The following is a 16,986-nucleotide window of genomic DNA, read 5'->3' on the forward strand; positions in this document are numbered from 1 at the left end:
TTCTGAATACAGATCCTTTGCCTCTTTGGTTAGGTTTATTCCTAGGTATCTCATGGTTTGGAGTGCAATTGTAAATGTGATCGACTTCTTAGTTTCTCTTTCTTCTGTCTTCTTGTTGGTGTATAGAAATGCAACTAATTTCTGTGCATTGATTTTATATCCTGACACTTTACTGAATTCCTGTACAAGTTCTATCAGTTTTGGAGTGGAGTCTTTTGGGTTTTCCACATAGAATATCATGTCATCTGCAAAGAGTGATAGTTTGACTTCTTCTTTGCCAATTTGGATGCCTTTAATTTCTTTTTGCTGAGGCTAGGACTTCAAGTACTATGTTGAATAGCAGCGGTGATAATGGACATCCCTGCCGTGTTCCTGACCTTAGTGTAAAAGCTCTCAGGTTTTCTCCATTGAGAATGATATTCGCTGTGGGTTTTTCATAGATGGCTTTGATGATATTGAGGTATGTACCCTCTATCCCTACACTTTGAAGAATTTTGATCAAGAAAGGATGCTGTACTTTGTCAAATGCTTTTTCAGCATCTATTGAGAGTATCATATGGTTCTTTCTTTTATTAATGTATTGTATCACATTGATTGATTTGCGGATGTTGAACCAAACTTGCACCCCAGGAATAAATACCACTTGGTCGTGGTGAATGATCCTTTTAATGCACTGTTGGATCCTATTGGCTAGTATTTTAGTGAGAATTTTCACATCCGTGTTCATCAAGGATATTGGTCTGTAATTCTCTGTTTTGATGGAGTCTTTGTCTGGTTTTGGGATCAAGATAATGCTGGCCTCATAAAATGAGTTTGGAAGTGTTCCTTCCATTTCTATTTTTTGGGACAGTTTCAGGAGAATAGGTATTAATTGTTCTTTAAATGTTTGGTAGAATTCCCCCTGGGAAGCCATCTGGCCCCGGGCTCTTGTTTGTTGGGAGATTTTTGATGACTACTTCAATCTCCTTACTGGTTATGGGTCTGTTTAGGTTTTCTATTTCTTCTTGGTTCAGTTGTGGTAGTTTATATGTCTCTAGGAATGCATCCATTTCTTCCAGATTGTCAAATTTGCTGGCATATAGTTGCTCATAATATGTTCTTATAATTGTTTGTATTACTTTGATGTTGGTTGTGATCTCTCTTCTTTCACTCATGATTTTATTTATTTGGGTCCTTTCTCTTTTCTTTTTGATAAGTCTGGCCAGGGGTTCATCAGTCTTATTAATTCTTTCAAAGAACCAGCTCCTAGTTTCATTGATTTGTTTTACTGTTTTATTGGTTTCTATTTCATTGATTTCTGCTCTGATCTTTATGATTTCTCTTCTCCTGCTGGGTTTAGGCTTTCTTTGCTGTTCTTTCTCCAGCTCCTTTAGGTGTAGGGTTAGGTTGTTTATTTGAGACCTTCCTTGTTTCTTGAGAAAGGCTTGTACTGCTATATACTTTCCTCTCAGGACTGCCTTTGCTGTGTCTTACAGATTTTGAACAGTTGTGTTTTCATTTTCATTTGTTTCCATGAATGTTTTTCAATTCTTCTTTAATTTCCTGGTTGATCCATTCATTCTTCAGTAGGATGCTCTTTAGCCTCCGTTCTTTTCAACTTTCGTCTTGTGATTGAGTTCTAGATTCAGAGCATTGTGGTCTGGAAATATGCAGGGAATGATCCCAATCTTTTGGTACCAATTGAGACCTGATTTGTGACCCAGGATGTGATCTATTCTGGAGAATGTTCCATGTGCACTAGAGAAGAATGTGTATTCTGTTGCTTTGGGTGGAGTGTTCTGAATATATCTGTGATGTCCATCTGGTCCAGTGTGTCATTTAAGGCCTTTATTTCCTTGTTGATCTTTTGCTTGGATGATCTGTCCATTACAGTGAGGGGGGTGTTAAAGTCCCCTACTATTATTGTATTATTGTCAATGTGTTTCTTTGATTTTGTTATTAATTGGTGTATATAGCTGGCTGCTCCCATGTTAGGGGCATAGGTATTTAAAATTGTTAGATCTTCTTGTTGGACAGACCCTTTGAGTATGATATAGTGTCCTTCCTCATCTCTTATTATAGTCTTTGGCTTAAAATATAATTTATCTGATATAAGGATTGCCTCCCCAGCTTTCTTTTGATGTCCATTGTCATGGTACATTGTTTTCCACCCCCTCACTTTAAATCTGGAGGTGTCTTCAGGTTCTAAAATGAGTTTCTTGTAGACAGCATATAGATGGGTTTTGTTTTTTAATCCTTTCTGTGTCTTTTGATTGGGGCATTTAGTCCATTTACATTCAGGGTAACTTGAGAGATATGAATTCAGTGCCATTGTATTGCCTGTAAGGTGACTGTTATTGTATATTGTCTCTGTTCCTTTCTGGGCTACTACTTTTAGGCTCTCTCTTTGCTTAGAGGACCCCTTTCAATATTTCCTGTATGGCTGGTTTGGTGTTTACAAATTCTTTTAGTTTTTGTTTTTTTCTGGAAGGTTTTTTTTTAAGATTTTATTTATTTATTTGAGGGAGAATGAGTGAGAGAGAGCATGAGAGAGGAGAAGGTCAGAGGGAGAAGCAGACTCCCCAAGGAGATGGGAGCCCGATGCGGGATTCGATCCTGGAAGTCCGGGATCATGACCTGAGCCAAAGGCAGTTGCTCAACCAACTGAGCCACCGAGGCGCCCTGGAAGGTTTTTATCTCTGCTTCTATTTTCAATGACAGCCTAGCTGGATATAGTATTCTTGGCTGCATGTTTTTCTCATTTAGTGCTCTGGATATATCATGCCAGTTCTTTCTGGCCTGCCAAGTCTCTGTGGATAAGTCTGCTGCCAGTCTAATATTTTTACCATTGTATGTTACAGACTTCTTGTCCCAGGCTGCTTTCAGGATTTTCTCTTTGTCAGTAAGACTATAAGTTTTACTATTAGATGATGGAATTGGACGTATTTTTATTGATTTTGAGGGGTTTCTCTGCACTCCTGGATTTTGATGTTTGTTCCCTTTGCCTTATTAGGGTAATTCTCTACTATAATTTGCTCCAATATACCTTCTGCCCCTTCTCTCTTTCTTCTTGTTCTGGAATCCCAGTTATTCTAATATCATTTCATCTTATGGTATCACTTATCTCTCGAATTCTCCCCTCGTGGTCCAGTAGTTTGTCTCTCTTTTGCTCAGCTTCTTTATTCTCTGTCATTTGGTCTTCTATATCACTAATTCTCTCTTCTGCCTCATTTATCCTAGCCATAAGAGCCTCCATTTTTTATTGTACTTCATTAGTAGCTTTTTAAATTTCAACTTGGTTAGATTTTAGTTCTTTTATTTCTCCAGGAAGGGCTTTTATTTTTGCAGACAGGGTTTCTCTAATATCTTCCATGCCTTTTTTGAGCCCAACTAGCACCTTGAGAATTGTCATTCTGAATTCTAGAACTGACATATTACCAATGTCTATATTGATTAGGTTTCTAGCCTTCAGTACTGCCTCTTGTTCTTTTTTTTGTGATGAGTTTTTCTGCCTTGTCATTTTATCCAGATAAGAATATATGAATGAGAAAATAAAATACTAAAAGGATGGCAAAGACCCCAGAAAAATGTATGCTAACCAAATCAGAAGAGACCTCAAATTGGGGGGAGAAGTAAGGGGGTAAGAAGAAATTTTAAAAATTAAAATATACATGGGGCACCTGGGTGGCTCAGTGGGTTGAGGCCTCTGCCTTCGGCTCAGGTAATGATTCCAGGGTCCTGGGATCGAGCCCCGCATCAGGCTCTCTGCTCAGCAGGGAGCTTTCTCCTCTCTCTCTGCCTGCCTCTCTGCCAACTTGTGGTCTCGGTCTGTCAAATAAATGGATAAAATCTTTTAAAAAAATTAAAATATGCATTAAAAAATTAAAATATTCAAATATATTTAAATATTTTATTTTTATGTGTATATATATAATATATGTATATATAATATATATATGTGTGTGCATATATATATATATATAGAGAGAGAGAGAGAGAGAGAGACTGGTGAATAGAACAGAGCCACCCACTTGATTTTAGGTGTATTTTGGCCTCTTAGAAGAAATTACCTCCCAAAATGTTAAAGAAAGAAAAACTTATATATCTACAAAAATAAGGGTAAACATGATGAAGGGATGGAATATGATTGTAAAGATGAAAATTTTAAAAATTCTAAAAAAGGAATTGATAACATAAGTTGGTTGGAAAAAGAAAGAAAAAAAATGTAGAGAGAATTTTCTCAGGCTGGAGACTAAAACAAAACCCTGTGCTAGATTTAGGGTATATTTTGATCTATTAGAAGAAATTGTATCCCACAATTTTTTAGAAAAAAAAAACCACTATATGTATACAAAAAATAAACTTAGATACAATGAAGGATAAAATATGACTATAATAATGAAGGTTTTAAAAGATTTTTTAGAAAGGTATTGTTAAGATAAACTAGTTAAAAAACACTAAAAGGGGAAAGAGGAAAAGTTTAAAAAATTAGAATAGGAAAAAAATTTTTTAAAGTTAATTAACTTTGCAAGACTACAGAATCATGGGGAGAAAGCCATGAATTCCATGCTTTGCTTTCCCCTAGCTCTGGAATTCTGCTGTTCTCCTTGATCAGTAAGCTTGGTCTTGGCTGGATGTTCTTGTTGAGCTTCTGGGGGAAGGGCCTGTTGCAGTGATTTTCATAAATCTTTGCCCGAAGTGGAATTACACCACTCTTGCCAGGGGCTGGACTGAGTAATCTGCTTGGGTTCGCTCTCTGAAGCTTTTGTTCCCTGAGTGCTTTCTGTAGAGCTCTGGAGGGCAGGAATGAAAATGGCGGCCTCCCAATCTCCAGCTGGCCGGAGCTGAGAGCTCGGAGCCCCACTCCTCAGTGCACCATTGGAGAAAAGCAGTCAGTCCCTCCCATCTCCCTGGTCTCCTGCTGCGCTCTGAGCTCACCTGCCTGTGACCAAGCCTTTCTGTCTCTGGTGCATGGCCCCGTTTGGAGTCTCCAATTCCAGCAGATCACTGCTGTGCTCCTTTTCTGGCAGAGGAAAGTGGATCTCCCTGGATCTGCCACTTGTGGGATCCCTGCTCAAAGAGCAGTGGCCTGACTGCCACAGATCACAGTTTAAGGTAACCCCAAGCTGAGAGCTCACTCCTTGGCTCCGTCTCTGTAGCTGGGTTCCCTGCTGATACCTGCAGGCTCTGCTACACTCAGACACCCCCGATCCTTCGGTGACCCCGTGGGACCTGAGACCACACAGTCTCCATGAGGGCTACCCTACTTAGCCTCTGGAGCGATGTCCTTCAGTGAAGCAGGCTTCTAAAAGTTCAGATTTTGTGCTCCGCGGCTCTACCACTTGCCAGGACCCAGCCCTCCCCCGCAGTCTATCTTCCCATCACTTCGGATTCACTTCCCCGCAGGTCCTACCTTTCAGAAAGTGGTCGATTTTCTGTTCCTGGAATTGCTGCTCTTCTTCTCTTCGATCTCCTTTTGGGTTTGTGGGTGTTCAGAATGGTTTGATAACTATCTGGCTGGACTCCTGCGACCTGATGTCATCTCAGTCTCCTACTCCTCTGCCATCTTGACTGGTCTCTCCTATGTTTATTATTAATTGTTGTTTATATTTGGATGCTCCCAATTTAGGGGGATAAATATTTATAGTTTTTAGATCGTCTTGATGGATCATCCCCTTCCTTATGACATAGTGTCCTTCTTCATCTCTTGTAGCAGTCTATGTTTTAGAGCCTATCTTGTCCCACCTAAGTACTGATACTCCACTTTCTTTTGACGTCCATTTGCATGATGGATGTTTCTCCGTCCCTTAACTTTCTGCGGGTGTTTTTATGTCTACAGTGGATCTCTTGTAGGCAGCACTCAGTGATTTTCTAACAGCTTTGTTGAGCTGCAATTAACATACCACACAAGTCCCTATTTGAAGTGTGCAATTAAGTGATGTTCAGTGTATCCAACTTCTGTGCAGACCTCATTGTGGGGAGTTTGCAATTTGCCATCACTTTGGGCTAAAGCCCTGCACCCTTCAGCTACCCCACCCTACCAGCAACAACTGGTTTACTTTCTGTCCTATTTGTTTGCCTACTCTGGACATTTAATATAAATGGAATGCATTCACACATATATGGTCTTGCTCCTGGTTTTTTTGGGGTAGTGTGTCTTCAAGGTTCATCTGTGTGAAAGTGCTCATCAGCACTTCACTCCTTTCCATGGCTAAATAACATTCAACTGTATGAACATACCACAGTTTGTTTATCCATTCATCAGTTGATGGATGTTTGGGTCGTTTCTACCCTTTGGGTACAGTGAATAGTGCTGCTATAAACATTCACGTACATGATTTGGTATGGACATATATTTTTAATTCTCTTGGGTATATACTTAGGTTTGGAATTGCTGGGTCATATGGTAACTGTAGGATTAGCTCCTTTTTTAAGCAGGGGGCAGAGAGAAAGGGAGAGAGAATCTTAAGCAGGCTCCCTGCCCAGCACAGAGCCCAACACGAGGCTCGATCTCACAGCCCTGTGAGCAGGACCTGAGCTGAAATCAAGAGTCAGGTGCTTAGCTGACTGAGCCACCCAGATGATCCCCTATACTTAACATTTTAGGACCTGCTAGACTGTTTGCCTAGGTAGCTGCACCATCTTGCAATTTCTCCACATCTTGTCAACACTTCTTATGATCTGATTTTTTTATTCTAGCAGTCTTCATGGACAACAAGTGGCATCTCACTGGGGCCTTGATTTGCATTCCCTGATGAATAATGATGTTGTGTGTTTTTTCCTGTGTGTTGGCTGTTTGTCTATCTTCTTGGAGAAATATCTATTCAAGTTCTTTGCCCAGCTTTAATTGGATTATTTCCTTTTTTATTGTGGAGTTACATATTTTCTATGTATTTTAAATAGAAGTCCCTCATCACGTATGTGATTTGCAAATATTTTCTCCCATTCTGTAGGTTGTCTTTTCATTTTAGCAGTGTCCTTTGAAGCAGAAAACCTTTTAGTTTTGATGAAGTCAGATTTATCTTTTTTTTTCTTTTCTTGCTTATACTTTTAGTGTCATATCTTAGAATCCATTGCCAAATCTGAGGTCGTGAAAATCTACCCCAGTGTTCATTTCTAAGAGTTTTATAGATTTAGTGATTTTATTTTGGTGTTTGGTCCAAGTGAGTTAATTTTTGTACATGTTGAGAAGTAGGGGTCCACTTCCTTCTTTTGCATGTTCATGTCTAGTGGTCCCAGCACCTTTTGTTGAAGAGACACTCTACTTTCCCTTTTGAGTGGCCTTAATCCCTTGTTGAAATCAATTGACTATAGATATATGGGTTTATTTCTTGATTCTCAATTGTATTGCACTGATAAGTGAATAAATACCAATACTGTCTCTCCTTATGCCAATACCACATCATCTCAATGACTATAGCTTTGTAGTAAATTTTGAAATTAGGAAATGTGAGTCTTCCAAATTTGTTCTTATTCAAGATTGCTTTGGTTTAGTCTGCATCCCTTGTAATTTCATATGAATTTTATAATCAGTTTGTCAACTTGTACTAAGAAGTCAGCTTGGATTCTGATAGGGATTACGTAGATACATAAATGGGGGAATACTGCCATACTCACAGTGTCAGCTCTTCTCATCCTGGAACAGGGATGTTTTCCCACAGGTTTAGATTTTCTTTAACAAAATAAAAATGATGTTCTATGGCTTTCAGAGCACTAGTTTTACAGTTATCTTGTTCTTAAGTATTTATTCATTTTATCTAATTTATATTAGTTATTGGCATACAGTTGTTCATACTAATTCTCTGTAATTCATTTTATTTCTGTAAGGCTGACAGCAGTGACCCCTTCATTTCTGATTCTCATCATTTGAGCTTTCTCCCTCTCTTCTTCTCTTTTTTATGATCAGTGTAGCTAAAGTGTGGTCAATTTTTCAATCTTTTCAAAGAGATTGTTTTATTGATTTTTCTTTATTATTTTTCTATTCTCTATTTCACTTATTTATGCCCTACTCTTATTATTTCCTTCCTTCTGCTTGTCTTCTGTGTCTTAAAGTGGAAGTTTAGGTTATTTATTTGAGATCTTTCTTCTTTCTTAATATATGCACTTATAAGCTATAAATCTTTCTTAATATATGTACTTATTAGCTATAAATCTCTAAGAAGTGCTTTAACTGCCTCCTGTAAGTTCTGGTATTTTGTTCTTTACTTTCATTTAAAAGTATCTTGTGATCTCCCTTTTGATTCTTCTTTGACCTTTTAGTTATTCAGGAGAGTGCTTTTTAATTTATGAATCCCCCCAATTTCTTTTTCTGTTACTAAATTCTAATTTCACTCCATTGTGTTCTATCCATTTTAATGTTTTGGGCTTTGTTTTATGGCATAACCTGTGTTCTATCCTAGAGGATGTGCCATGTGCATTTCTGAAGAAGGATATTCTGCTGTAGTTGGCCGAGGGGTCTGACAGATCTGTTGGGTCTTGCCAGTTTATCGTGCTATTCTTTGTGTCCTTGCTGATCTTCTCTTCAGTTGTTCTATCCATTGTTGAAATTGGGCTAGTGAGGTTTTTAACTAATATTATTGTCTATTTTTTTCCTTATGTCTGTCAGCTTTTGCTTTGTGTATTTCAGTGTTGTTATTACTTGCATATATGTTTATAATTATTATATATTCTCATGGATTGACCTTTTTATCATTAAAAATGTCTTTGTGTCCAGTAACAATTTTTATTTTATGTCCACTTTATCTGATGTTAGTAAAACACAAATATTTTCTTACGGCTGCTGTTTCCTTGATATATCTTTTTCTATCCTTTTGCTTTCAATCTAGCTGTATCTTTTACTCTTAAGTGTGTCTCCTGTAATGAGTGTATGGTTTAATCTCAATTTTATCCTGTCTAACAATCTTCCCTTTGATTGTATGAGTTAATTCACAATTAATTTTATTATTGATATATAGTTGATCCTCATTATTCATGGATTTTTGCAATTGCAACTTCACCTACTCACTAACATTGATTTGTAACCTCAAAGTCAATACTCATGGTGCCTTCACAGTCATTCATGGACATGCACAGGTCAGCAAAACATTGGGTGTCCCCACATGCATGTTTCCAGCTTAGGTCAAACAACTCCGCCTCTTGCTTTAGCTCATGCGGCAAACAAGTATCCTGTGCTGTCTACTTAAGCCACGTTCTCCAGGCTCTTGTGTTTCTTATTGGTGATGTCACGGTTTGAAATGGTCTCCTGAGTGCAAGAAGGCTGTGATGTGCCTCACAGGGAAAAGCTTGTGTTAGATAAGCTTCGTTCAGGGGTGAGCTATATTGCTATTGGGAGTGACTTCAGTGTTAAAGAGTCAGTAACCAATAATAAGTATTTGTTGTGAAATGATAATGTATATTGACATATATATATGTAATAAAATATGTGTCTCTGTCCCTCATTCTTGCTAATATTTGGTCTTTGACCCCAGTTTCTGACACTGAGCTCCTAAATCCCTTGGAATTTCCTGGGTGGTTGGAACAATTTTTGTTATAATGAAGTGATTCTAGTTGGCTTCAGGATGGGGCTATTCACCAGAAAGACCAAGCTTTGATTAGAAGCTTGGTGCTTTCAGCCCCATCCCCAACCTCAGGAAAGAGGAGAGGAACTAGAAATTGAGTTAATAATCAATCACGTGTGCATGATGAAGCCTCCACAAAAATCCCAAATGTATGGAATTCTGAGAACTTCCAGTTTGCTGAATGTGTCCACGTGCCAGGAGGGTGGTACAGCCCAGTTCCACCGAGAGAGAAGCTCCTTCACTCAGGAACCCTGCAGACCTCACCCTCTCTATCTTTCCATGTGGCTGTTTGTCTCTATCCTAAAAATATCCCTTGCAATAAGTCAGCAGTAGGAAGTCAGTTCTTTTTCAGGGTTTTGTGAGCTCCTCTAGCAAAGTGTTGAACCCAAGGAGGAGATCATAGGAACCTCTGCCTTGTAGCCGAGTCACAGGTTGTGGGTAACTGAGCATCTACTGTTGGCATCTGAAGAGGGGGTAGTCTCATGAGTCTGAGCTCTTAACCTGAGGTTCTGCACCAGTGTCAGAATGGAACTGAACTGTGGGACACCCAGAAGGCGTTAGAGAGCTGGTCCATGGGAAAAACCCACACACCCGGTGTCAGAAGCTTTACACATGAGTGAAGGATGACACTGTGTTTTTCCCAGGCACACACATTGATCAGTTGATGAAAATGGGATCAGGGCCCAAAGAAAGCTAACTCTAGTTCCCCTAGGAGTGATGGTTAATATTTGCTAACCCAGCACGTGCAGTGATTTTCCGTAACACGTCGCTGTCCGTAGTGTGAATAGGCTGTGGCTGGATCTTGCCGGCCACGTCACTGTCTCGCTTCCTCTGTGTCTCGTGTCTCTTACGTGTGTGTTCCTCTCGTCCTTCTTTGGTGTGCTCTTTTGTGCTTAGCAAATATTTTTGCATGCAGCGTTTTTATTTCTTTAATGATTTCTCACTATTTTTTTTAGTTTTTCCTAGTTTTGCCCTGGGGCTTCCATATGTTTATTTTAACATGGCAGAATCAGCTTCCGACTTACACTAAGTCAATTCCAGGGACATAAGACAGGCTCCTTTGCCTACAGAGCTCCGTCCCCTCTTGTCCCTTTGCGGTCCTGCTGTTACATACACTCCGCCTGTCGATGTTAAAAACCTCTCGATATATTGTTATAATTATTACCTAATATGCTTTTACGACTTCTAAGAAGCTGAGAGAAGACAGAAAAGCAAGTGTTGTATTTGCAGCTTTGGTTCTCCTTTTGATCATCTCTCGTTCCCTTGACATTTCCCTCTGATCCAAGGCGCCATCTGCGGTCATTTCCTCCGCCCACTGCAGCTTTGCTCCCACCTGCCTCATTTGTGTTGTCGAATACATCACCTCACACCCCAGGCCCCGCAGTGCAGCCTGGGCGTCCTGCTGCAGGCAGCTGCTTTAGTCAGAAAAGCAAACCGCAGGAGACTCAGTAAAGGAGGAAAGCTGGGGCCACCCCGTCTGTTGTAATCACATGACCACCTTGACTGGCGAGCTCTGAGTCCTCCTGCGGATCAGAATTCCCAACCCAAGGGACTCCCCACAGCATGTCTTATAAGGTGGGACTGCCAGCATCACATTCCCTCAGTTTTTATTTATCTGGGAATGTATTCGGACTCATTTGTAAACATAGCTCTGTTGGATGGAGGAGTCTTGATTGACTTTTTTTTTTTTTTTTTTTTTGGTCTTAAGCACTCTGTGGGTCTTTTGTGCATATCTTATTTGGCGTTCACTGAGCTCTCCAGATCTATGGATTATAGCTTTTAGATAGATTTGGAAGGTTTTAAGCCATTATGTCTTTCAGAGAATAACATTGCTCCACTGAGGACTGATTATCATGTGGCCCCAGGGACAGCCCCCAGCCCCACCCCTCAGAGGTCAGGGACACTTTCAACCCTGCAGCCCACTGGCCCCCAACAAGCCCTGGACGGAGCCCCGCAGCTCAGAGCATCACCAAGGGTCCTGCCCTTGCCCCTTCAGAGACTTGGCAGAAGAGAGTGACCAAGTGTCCATGAGGACGTGAGGGCCCATGCCAGAAGCGTGTACCCACCTCAGCACACAGGTCTCAGTACTGGGGCCTGAAACAGTGGAGCAAACCCATTGCCTGTCGTGGTCCTTCCTACTGTGCTAGCCAGCATCCTCTACCATGGCCCCTTCTGTGAGCCCATCTCTGTCCCTAGGACACTTTCCTCATACCTGCCCCAGGGCTCACTCCTGGGAGACACATGTCCCATCAACACCTACTACAGCCAGCAGCACCAACCCACAAAGTGCCCCCTGTCCCACAGCCGGCCCAGCTGAGCGTCTCTCCCTTTGCTCAAAGCCCAAACTCTAGGGCGCCCCAGCCTCATCTCTCCCCTCAGGGTAGAAGGGCAACCCCTTGTTGTTTTAAGGAAATCACCTGATTTCTTTGCTCTCTACAAAAGCATCAGAGCATTCCTACTGTCTTTCCTCTGGGGAAAAACACAGGTCAGGATAGGCTGAACTACACTCAGGAGCCTCACAGGCCAGCAGCCTCACAGCGAACCAGCACCAGGAACACATCACAACACTAAACACCAACAAGGAAGGGAAGGCTTCACTAAGCCTACCGTCGGGACAACATACACATCACGGTGGGTATAAAAGTCAGCAGCCTGAGCACCTCCCACAGTCACATACTCACACTCACTCACACTCACAGCCTCCTCCCGCCCCACCGCCCCCACCATGGCCGCGTCCACCCTGTCCGTCTGCTCCAGCGACCGGAGCTACGGCTGCCGTGTCTGCCTGCCCGGCTCCTGTGACTCCTGCCCCGACTCCTGGCAGGTGGACGACTGCCCAGAGAGCTGCTGCGAGCCCCCCTGCTGTGCCCCCACCTGCTGCGCCCCCAGCTGCTGTGCCCCAGCCTCCTGCCTGACCCTCATCTGCACCCCTGCAAGCTGCGGGTCCAGCCCCTGCCAACCAGCCTGCACCAGCTCCTGCCAGCCCTCCTGCTGCAGCTCCTCCCCCTGCCAGGAAGACTGCTGTGTGTCTGTCTGCTGCAAGCCCGTCTGCTGCACCCCTGTCTGCTGCAAGCCCGTCTGCTGCACCCCTGTCTGCTGCAAACCCGTCTGCTGCACCCCTGTCTGCTGCCAGACCTCCCCCTGCTCGGCCTCTTCCTGCTGCCAGCAGTCTAGCTGCCAAGCCTCTTGCTGCAGCTCCTCCCCCTGCCAGGAAGACTGCTGCCAGCCCGTCTGCTGCACTCCTGTCTGCTGCACCCCTGTCTGCTGCAAGCCCGTCTGCTGCACCCCTGTCTGCTGCAAGCCCGTCTGCTGCACCCCTGTCTGCTGCACCCCTGTCTGCTCCGGGCCCTCCCCCTGCTCGGCCCCCTCCTGCTGCCAGCCCAGCCCCTGCTCCTCGTCCTGCTGCAGACCGTCCTCCTGCGTGTCCCTGCTCTGCCGCCCCGTGTGCAGACCCAACTGCTGCGTGCCCGCCTCCTCCTGCTGTGCCCCCGCCTCCTCCTGCCAGCCCAGCTGCTGCCGCCGGGCCTCCTGCGTGTCCCTGCTCTGCCGCCCCGTGGGCTCCCGCCAGGCCTGCTGCGTGCCCGCCTCGGCCCAGAAGTCCTGCTGCTGACGGGGCCCGTCCTTCCACTGCTACTGGGGCCAGCTCGCACTTCCGTCTAAAATATTTGAAGCCTTGAGCCCCGGTCTGGGGTCTCCTTCTGACCCAGAACACACACCTCAGCAAGCAAGACTGCTCCTTACTGTCTAGCTGGCTCCCTGGGCATCTCCAAGCTCCCTCCGGGCCATGTCCCTCCCAGCCTCCTCCTCTTCATTCTGGCTGGATTGAGGGCACTTTGTCCTGCTCAATGTGAGTGACCTGTCTGTTGATCAATAAAGTCATTGTCGATCCTTCTCCAAAGGCCTTGAATGCGTATTTGGGCCAACCACAGGGAAGGGCCCTGATGCTGCACGGGGCGGGGCTGTGTCCAGGGCCACTGCACCCGGGGCGGGGCTGGCCACCTGCACACCCTGCTTGGCCTTCTGCCGTGTTCGTTCCCCTGCAGGCTCCAGCACAGAGAAGCCTGTCCCCCCGGGGGCCCCTGGGTGCCCCTGCTGGGTGCCCCTGGACACCTTCACCAGTGAGGGGCAGGGCACCGTCTGTCCAGCCCCTGAGCCTTACGTCTCAGGGCTGTGGAGCTTTGCTAGGGACGGAGGAGAGCCCGTTTACTAACACTCTGCCTGGAAGGCACGGAGGCCGCTCCAGGACCGGCTTTGGGCAAGAGGGTGGCGGCCAGTTTCCAGAGACCCTCCGCACGGGGCGGGGCTTCCCTCCATAGGAAGGAGTGTGAGCGCTGTGTGCAGGGGTGACCCGAGCCTGTGTCGGGCAGGGCTCTCCGGAGAAGCCGCCCACGGGATGTGTGCCTATGTGCACAGAGACATGGATTTTGAGGAATGGGTTCGCGTGCCTGAGGAGGCTGGCGCGTCCGAAGTCTCAGGCGGGCTTCCCGGGAGAGGGCTGCTGCCACTGGGGTCAGAAGACCGTGTGCTGGTGGCCTCCCTGCCTCCTGAGGGACCGCTTTGCTGCTTCGTCCTTCAGCTGATTGGGTGAGGCCCACCTGTCAAATGGCAGACGGCCGCTTCACTCCGCCAGCTGATTTAAATGCTAATTTCACCTAAAAACTGTCTTCACAGCAACGTCTTTGTGCGTCTGACCAAAAAAACAGAGCACGATGGCCTGGCCAAGATGACGCATAAAGTTAACTATCCCAGGGACCAATGGCCGGGGGAGAGGGGGTTGGGAATGGTGGGTTCCGTTGGGCTCCCAACTCAGGAAATCAAGTACTGGAAGAACAGGGAGGAGGGATTCCCGCTGGCCCCAGGCGCCTCCCCTGGAGGGTGCAGGCCTTGTCTGGGCCGTGGATGGCCCCAGGGAGGAAGGGCCTTGTCCGGGAGGTCTCACACACCCACATTAGAAGGAAACCACGCTTCGCAACATCGTGCCGTAGGAACCCAAGGTCAGGAGGACCAGGAGTCGGCGGAGAGTGTTCCTGGCCCAGAGCCTTGGCTGCAGGGTGACTCCGGTGAGGCTGGCTGGCCGTGGCCCAGGGTCCCCGTGGATGGCAACACTGCTCCCCCGGGTCTGGTACAAGGCGTGTCCTGTCCCTCCAACCCGGTCCTGCAGCTGTGCCGTCCTCCTGAGAGCTGGAGCCGAGAATGGCCACACCCACGGGCCTGGCCTCTGCCCTCCTCTGCCCTGCCCGAGCCAGGTCATCTTCGGACCCACCCTCTCCTGCCCTGCCTGGGGCCACCTGGGAGCCCTGCCTCTCTGGGTTCTCCCCCTCCTCCCAGCAGCCCTGCTCCGCACACGGCCCTGCAGAGCCCCCGAAAGCCCGCAGAGCCCCTGCCTTCGAGACAGACCCTGTGACGGTGTCAAGGCTGAGCCGGAGTGGTGGCCCATCCCCGCCCTCACCCCAGCCCCCCACTCCCCGGCATTTCTTGGTTTCGTATCCCCAGAGAGATCTCAACGCCCACCCGTTATTTCCGCAGTTGTCGATGTGTGTTTTCGAAGCTGCGGTTGGCGTGTCCGCGGTGGTGGCCGGCCGGCCCGGCATCCTGGAGCGCCTGCCGCTTCTCGTTCACCGCGCCTGCTTCCTGGCACCTTGTCATTTTGGGGGGGCGGGGCGTGGTCCTTCCTGGGAAAGCATCTGTGGGCTTGTCAAGGCCTCTGATGGAGGCTTGTTCCCGCAGAAGACGTGTGTTTGCTTCTGCCAGGGAGCGGCGCTGAGCCCCGAGCTCCTCAGCTCTGGGCTTGGCTTCTGGGCGGCGGGTTACCCGAGAGGAGCCATCGGGGCAGCAGAGAGGGCGGGGAGCAGCGGGGGAGCCTGCGGGAGCGCTGGTCCCCCGTGAGGCTGAACCCTCGTGGCCCGACCGCCCCCCACTACTGTCGTCCTCGTGGTTCAGGGTTCACCGTGCACGGTTTGGGGGGACACGGACATTCCGACTGTGTCAGGTGGTCCCTTCCTCAGTCTGACTAGTGTCCCTGTGAGATGAGGAGGACGCAGTCCTGCCCACTGGGGCAGCCGCGCGTGACCCGGACGCACCCGCCGGAACATCTCCCCGCGGAGGAGAGAGGCCTCGGAGTGGGGCCTGCGGACTCCTTGATCTCAGGCTCCCGCCTGTGGGGGCTGAAAGTCAACGTCTGCCGTCCCAGGGGTTCTCTGGCGCTCTCCTGCTGAGCAGACCAGCCCCACCCGGGAGACCCCGTGCTGGGCACTGGGACCGACCAGACAGACAAGGTCACCGCCCGTAGCAGCGGCCCCAGGGTTGTGTGGCGAGGGTCACGACAGGGGCCAGGCGGCAGGCGGATGGGAGGGTGACCTCTTGCCATTGGGGAGCGGGCGGCTTGGCTCAGCTGGAGGGTGATACCCCGGGAAGAACTTTGGGCAGGGGAAAGTGTGCAGACGGCCAGTGACAAGGACGGGCGTGGGGTGTTCTCGGAGTCACAGCCTAGCAGAGCTGGGGTGCGGGGTCCCAGGCTCGCAGCGGGAGGGCCGACTTCGGGCGTGTCTGTCTTGAAGAGCCTGATGGACGCCACCGTGCGGTGCGGTCACGGGAGGTCCCAGTGGGATTTGTTCCGTGGGAAGGTCCTTCCGGCCGCATTCGGAGTGCGCGTGGGAAAGGACTGGCCGCTCTCCGGGGCACAGGGAGGATGTGGTGTCCAGCAGGCTGACAGATCGCAAAAGTGGCCAAGACGCTGCACTGAGCAGAGCGGGTGGTGCGGGGAGGACTTGGGCGGCTGCCAAGGTTCTGCCTCAAGGACCTGGTGCACGGCACGGCGACTCCTTCCAACAAAAAGACTCTGGGTCAGAGCTGGGTTTGGGGGACGGTAGCCAGTACGTGGACATGTCAGGATGTGTGGCCCGGAGCAGCACGCACCGGGACGGACACTTACGAATCCCTCCTGGAGACTCAGCAATGTTTATGGGAGGATGGCGCTGGCTGCCATGGGGTTGCCTGCAGAGTGAGACACCGTCCCTCCTTGAGCTTATACCAGGGGACTGTCCAGATCCCCAAGTCTATGCCACGAAAACATGCAGATCTCTGAGAATTGTCCTGTACTGTCAGCGTTGCTTCCGTGACAGCCAGAAGCCCCTCCCCCACCGCAGCGGGCATCACGCTCCTGTCAGAGCAAGAGAAAGACCCACCCCGGCCACCTGCCTCCCCCCGGGATGGCCTTCTATGCCCGGGGACCCTCCCGCCCAACAGTCGCCCACCCCACCCCTCAGCCCAGGTGCGGGTGTGAAAGGACAGCGACCCAAAGGCTGCTGGTAACACCAGGGGTTTCAGTGCACTGACCCCACTGCTCCTACCAGCACAGGGCCTCCCTACTGAGAGCCCCGACGTCCTTCTCGGCCCTTCCTGGGACAGCATCTTTCTCTGACATAACCCGTGGACCAGCACAGCCACAACC

The 16,986-nt window shown here is 47.6% G+C and overlaps 2 protein-coding genes across 2 annotated transcripts in view; both read left to right on the forward strand.

The window, feature by feature from the left end:
• TSPEAR (thrombospondin type laminin G domain and EAR repeats) overlaps positions 1-16,986 on the forward strand; it is a gene marked incomplete at both ends in the record, with an annotated part of 162,195 nt that overhangs the window by 110,616 nt on the left and 34,593 nt on the right. The window lies entirely within an intron of this gene.
• Positions 12,207-13,146, forward strand: LOC308339241 (uncharacterized protein; the record flags this gene model as incomplete). The annotated part of the gene is made up of 1 exon (XM_080797714.1): positions 12,207-13,146. Exon 1 carries the CDS (start codon positions 12,262-12,264, stop codon positions 13,144-13,146), a length of 885 nt encoding a protein of 294 aa, XP_080653840.1. The 5' UTR covers positions 12,207-12,261.

This window comes from Martes martes (assembly GCF_963455335.1).
Source record: "Martes martes genome assembly, chromosome: 1".
Taxonomy (NCBI): Eukaryota; Metazoa; Chordata; class Mammalia; order Carnivora; family Mustelidae; genus Martes; species Martes martes.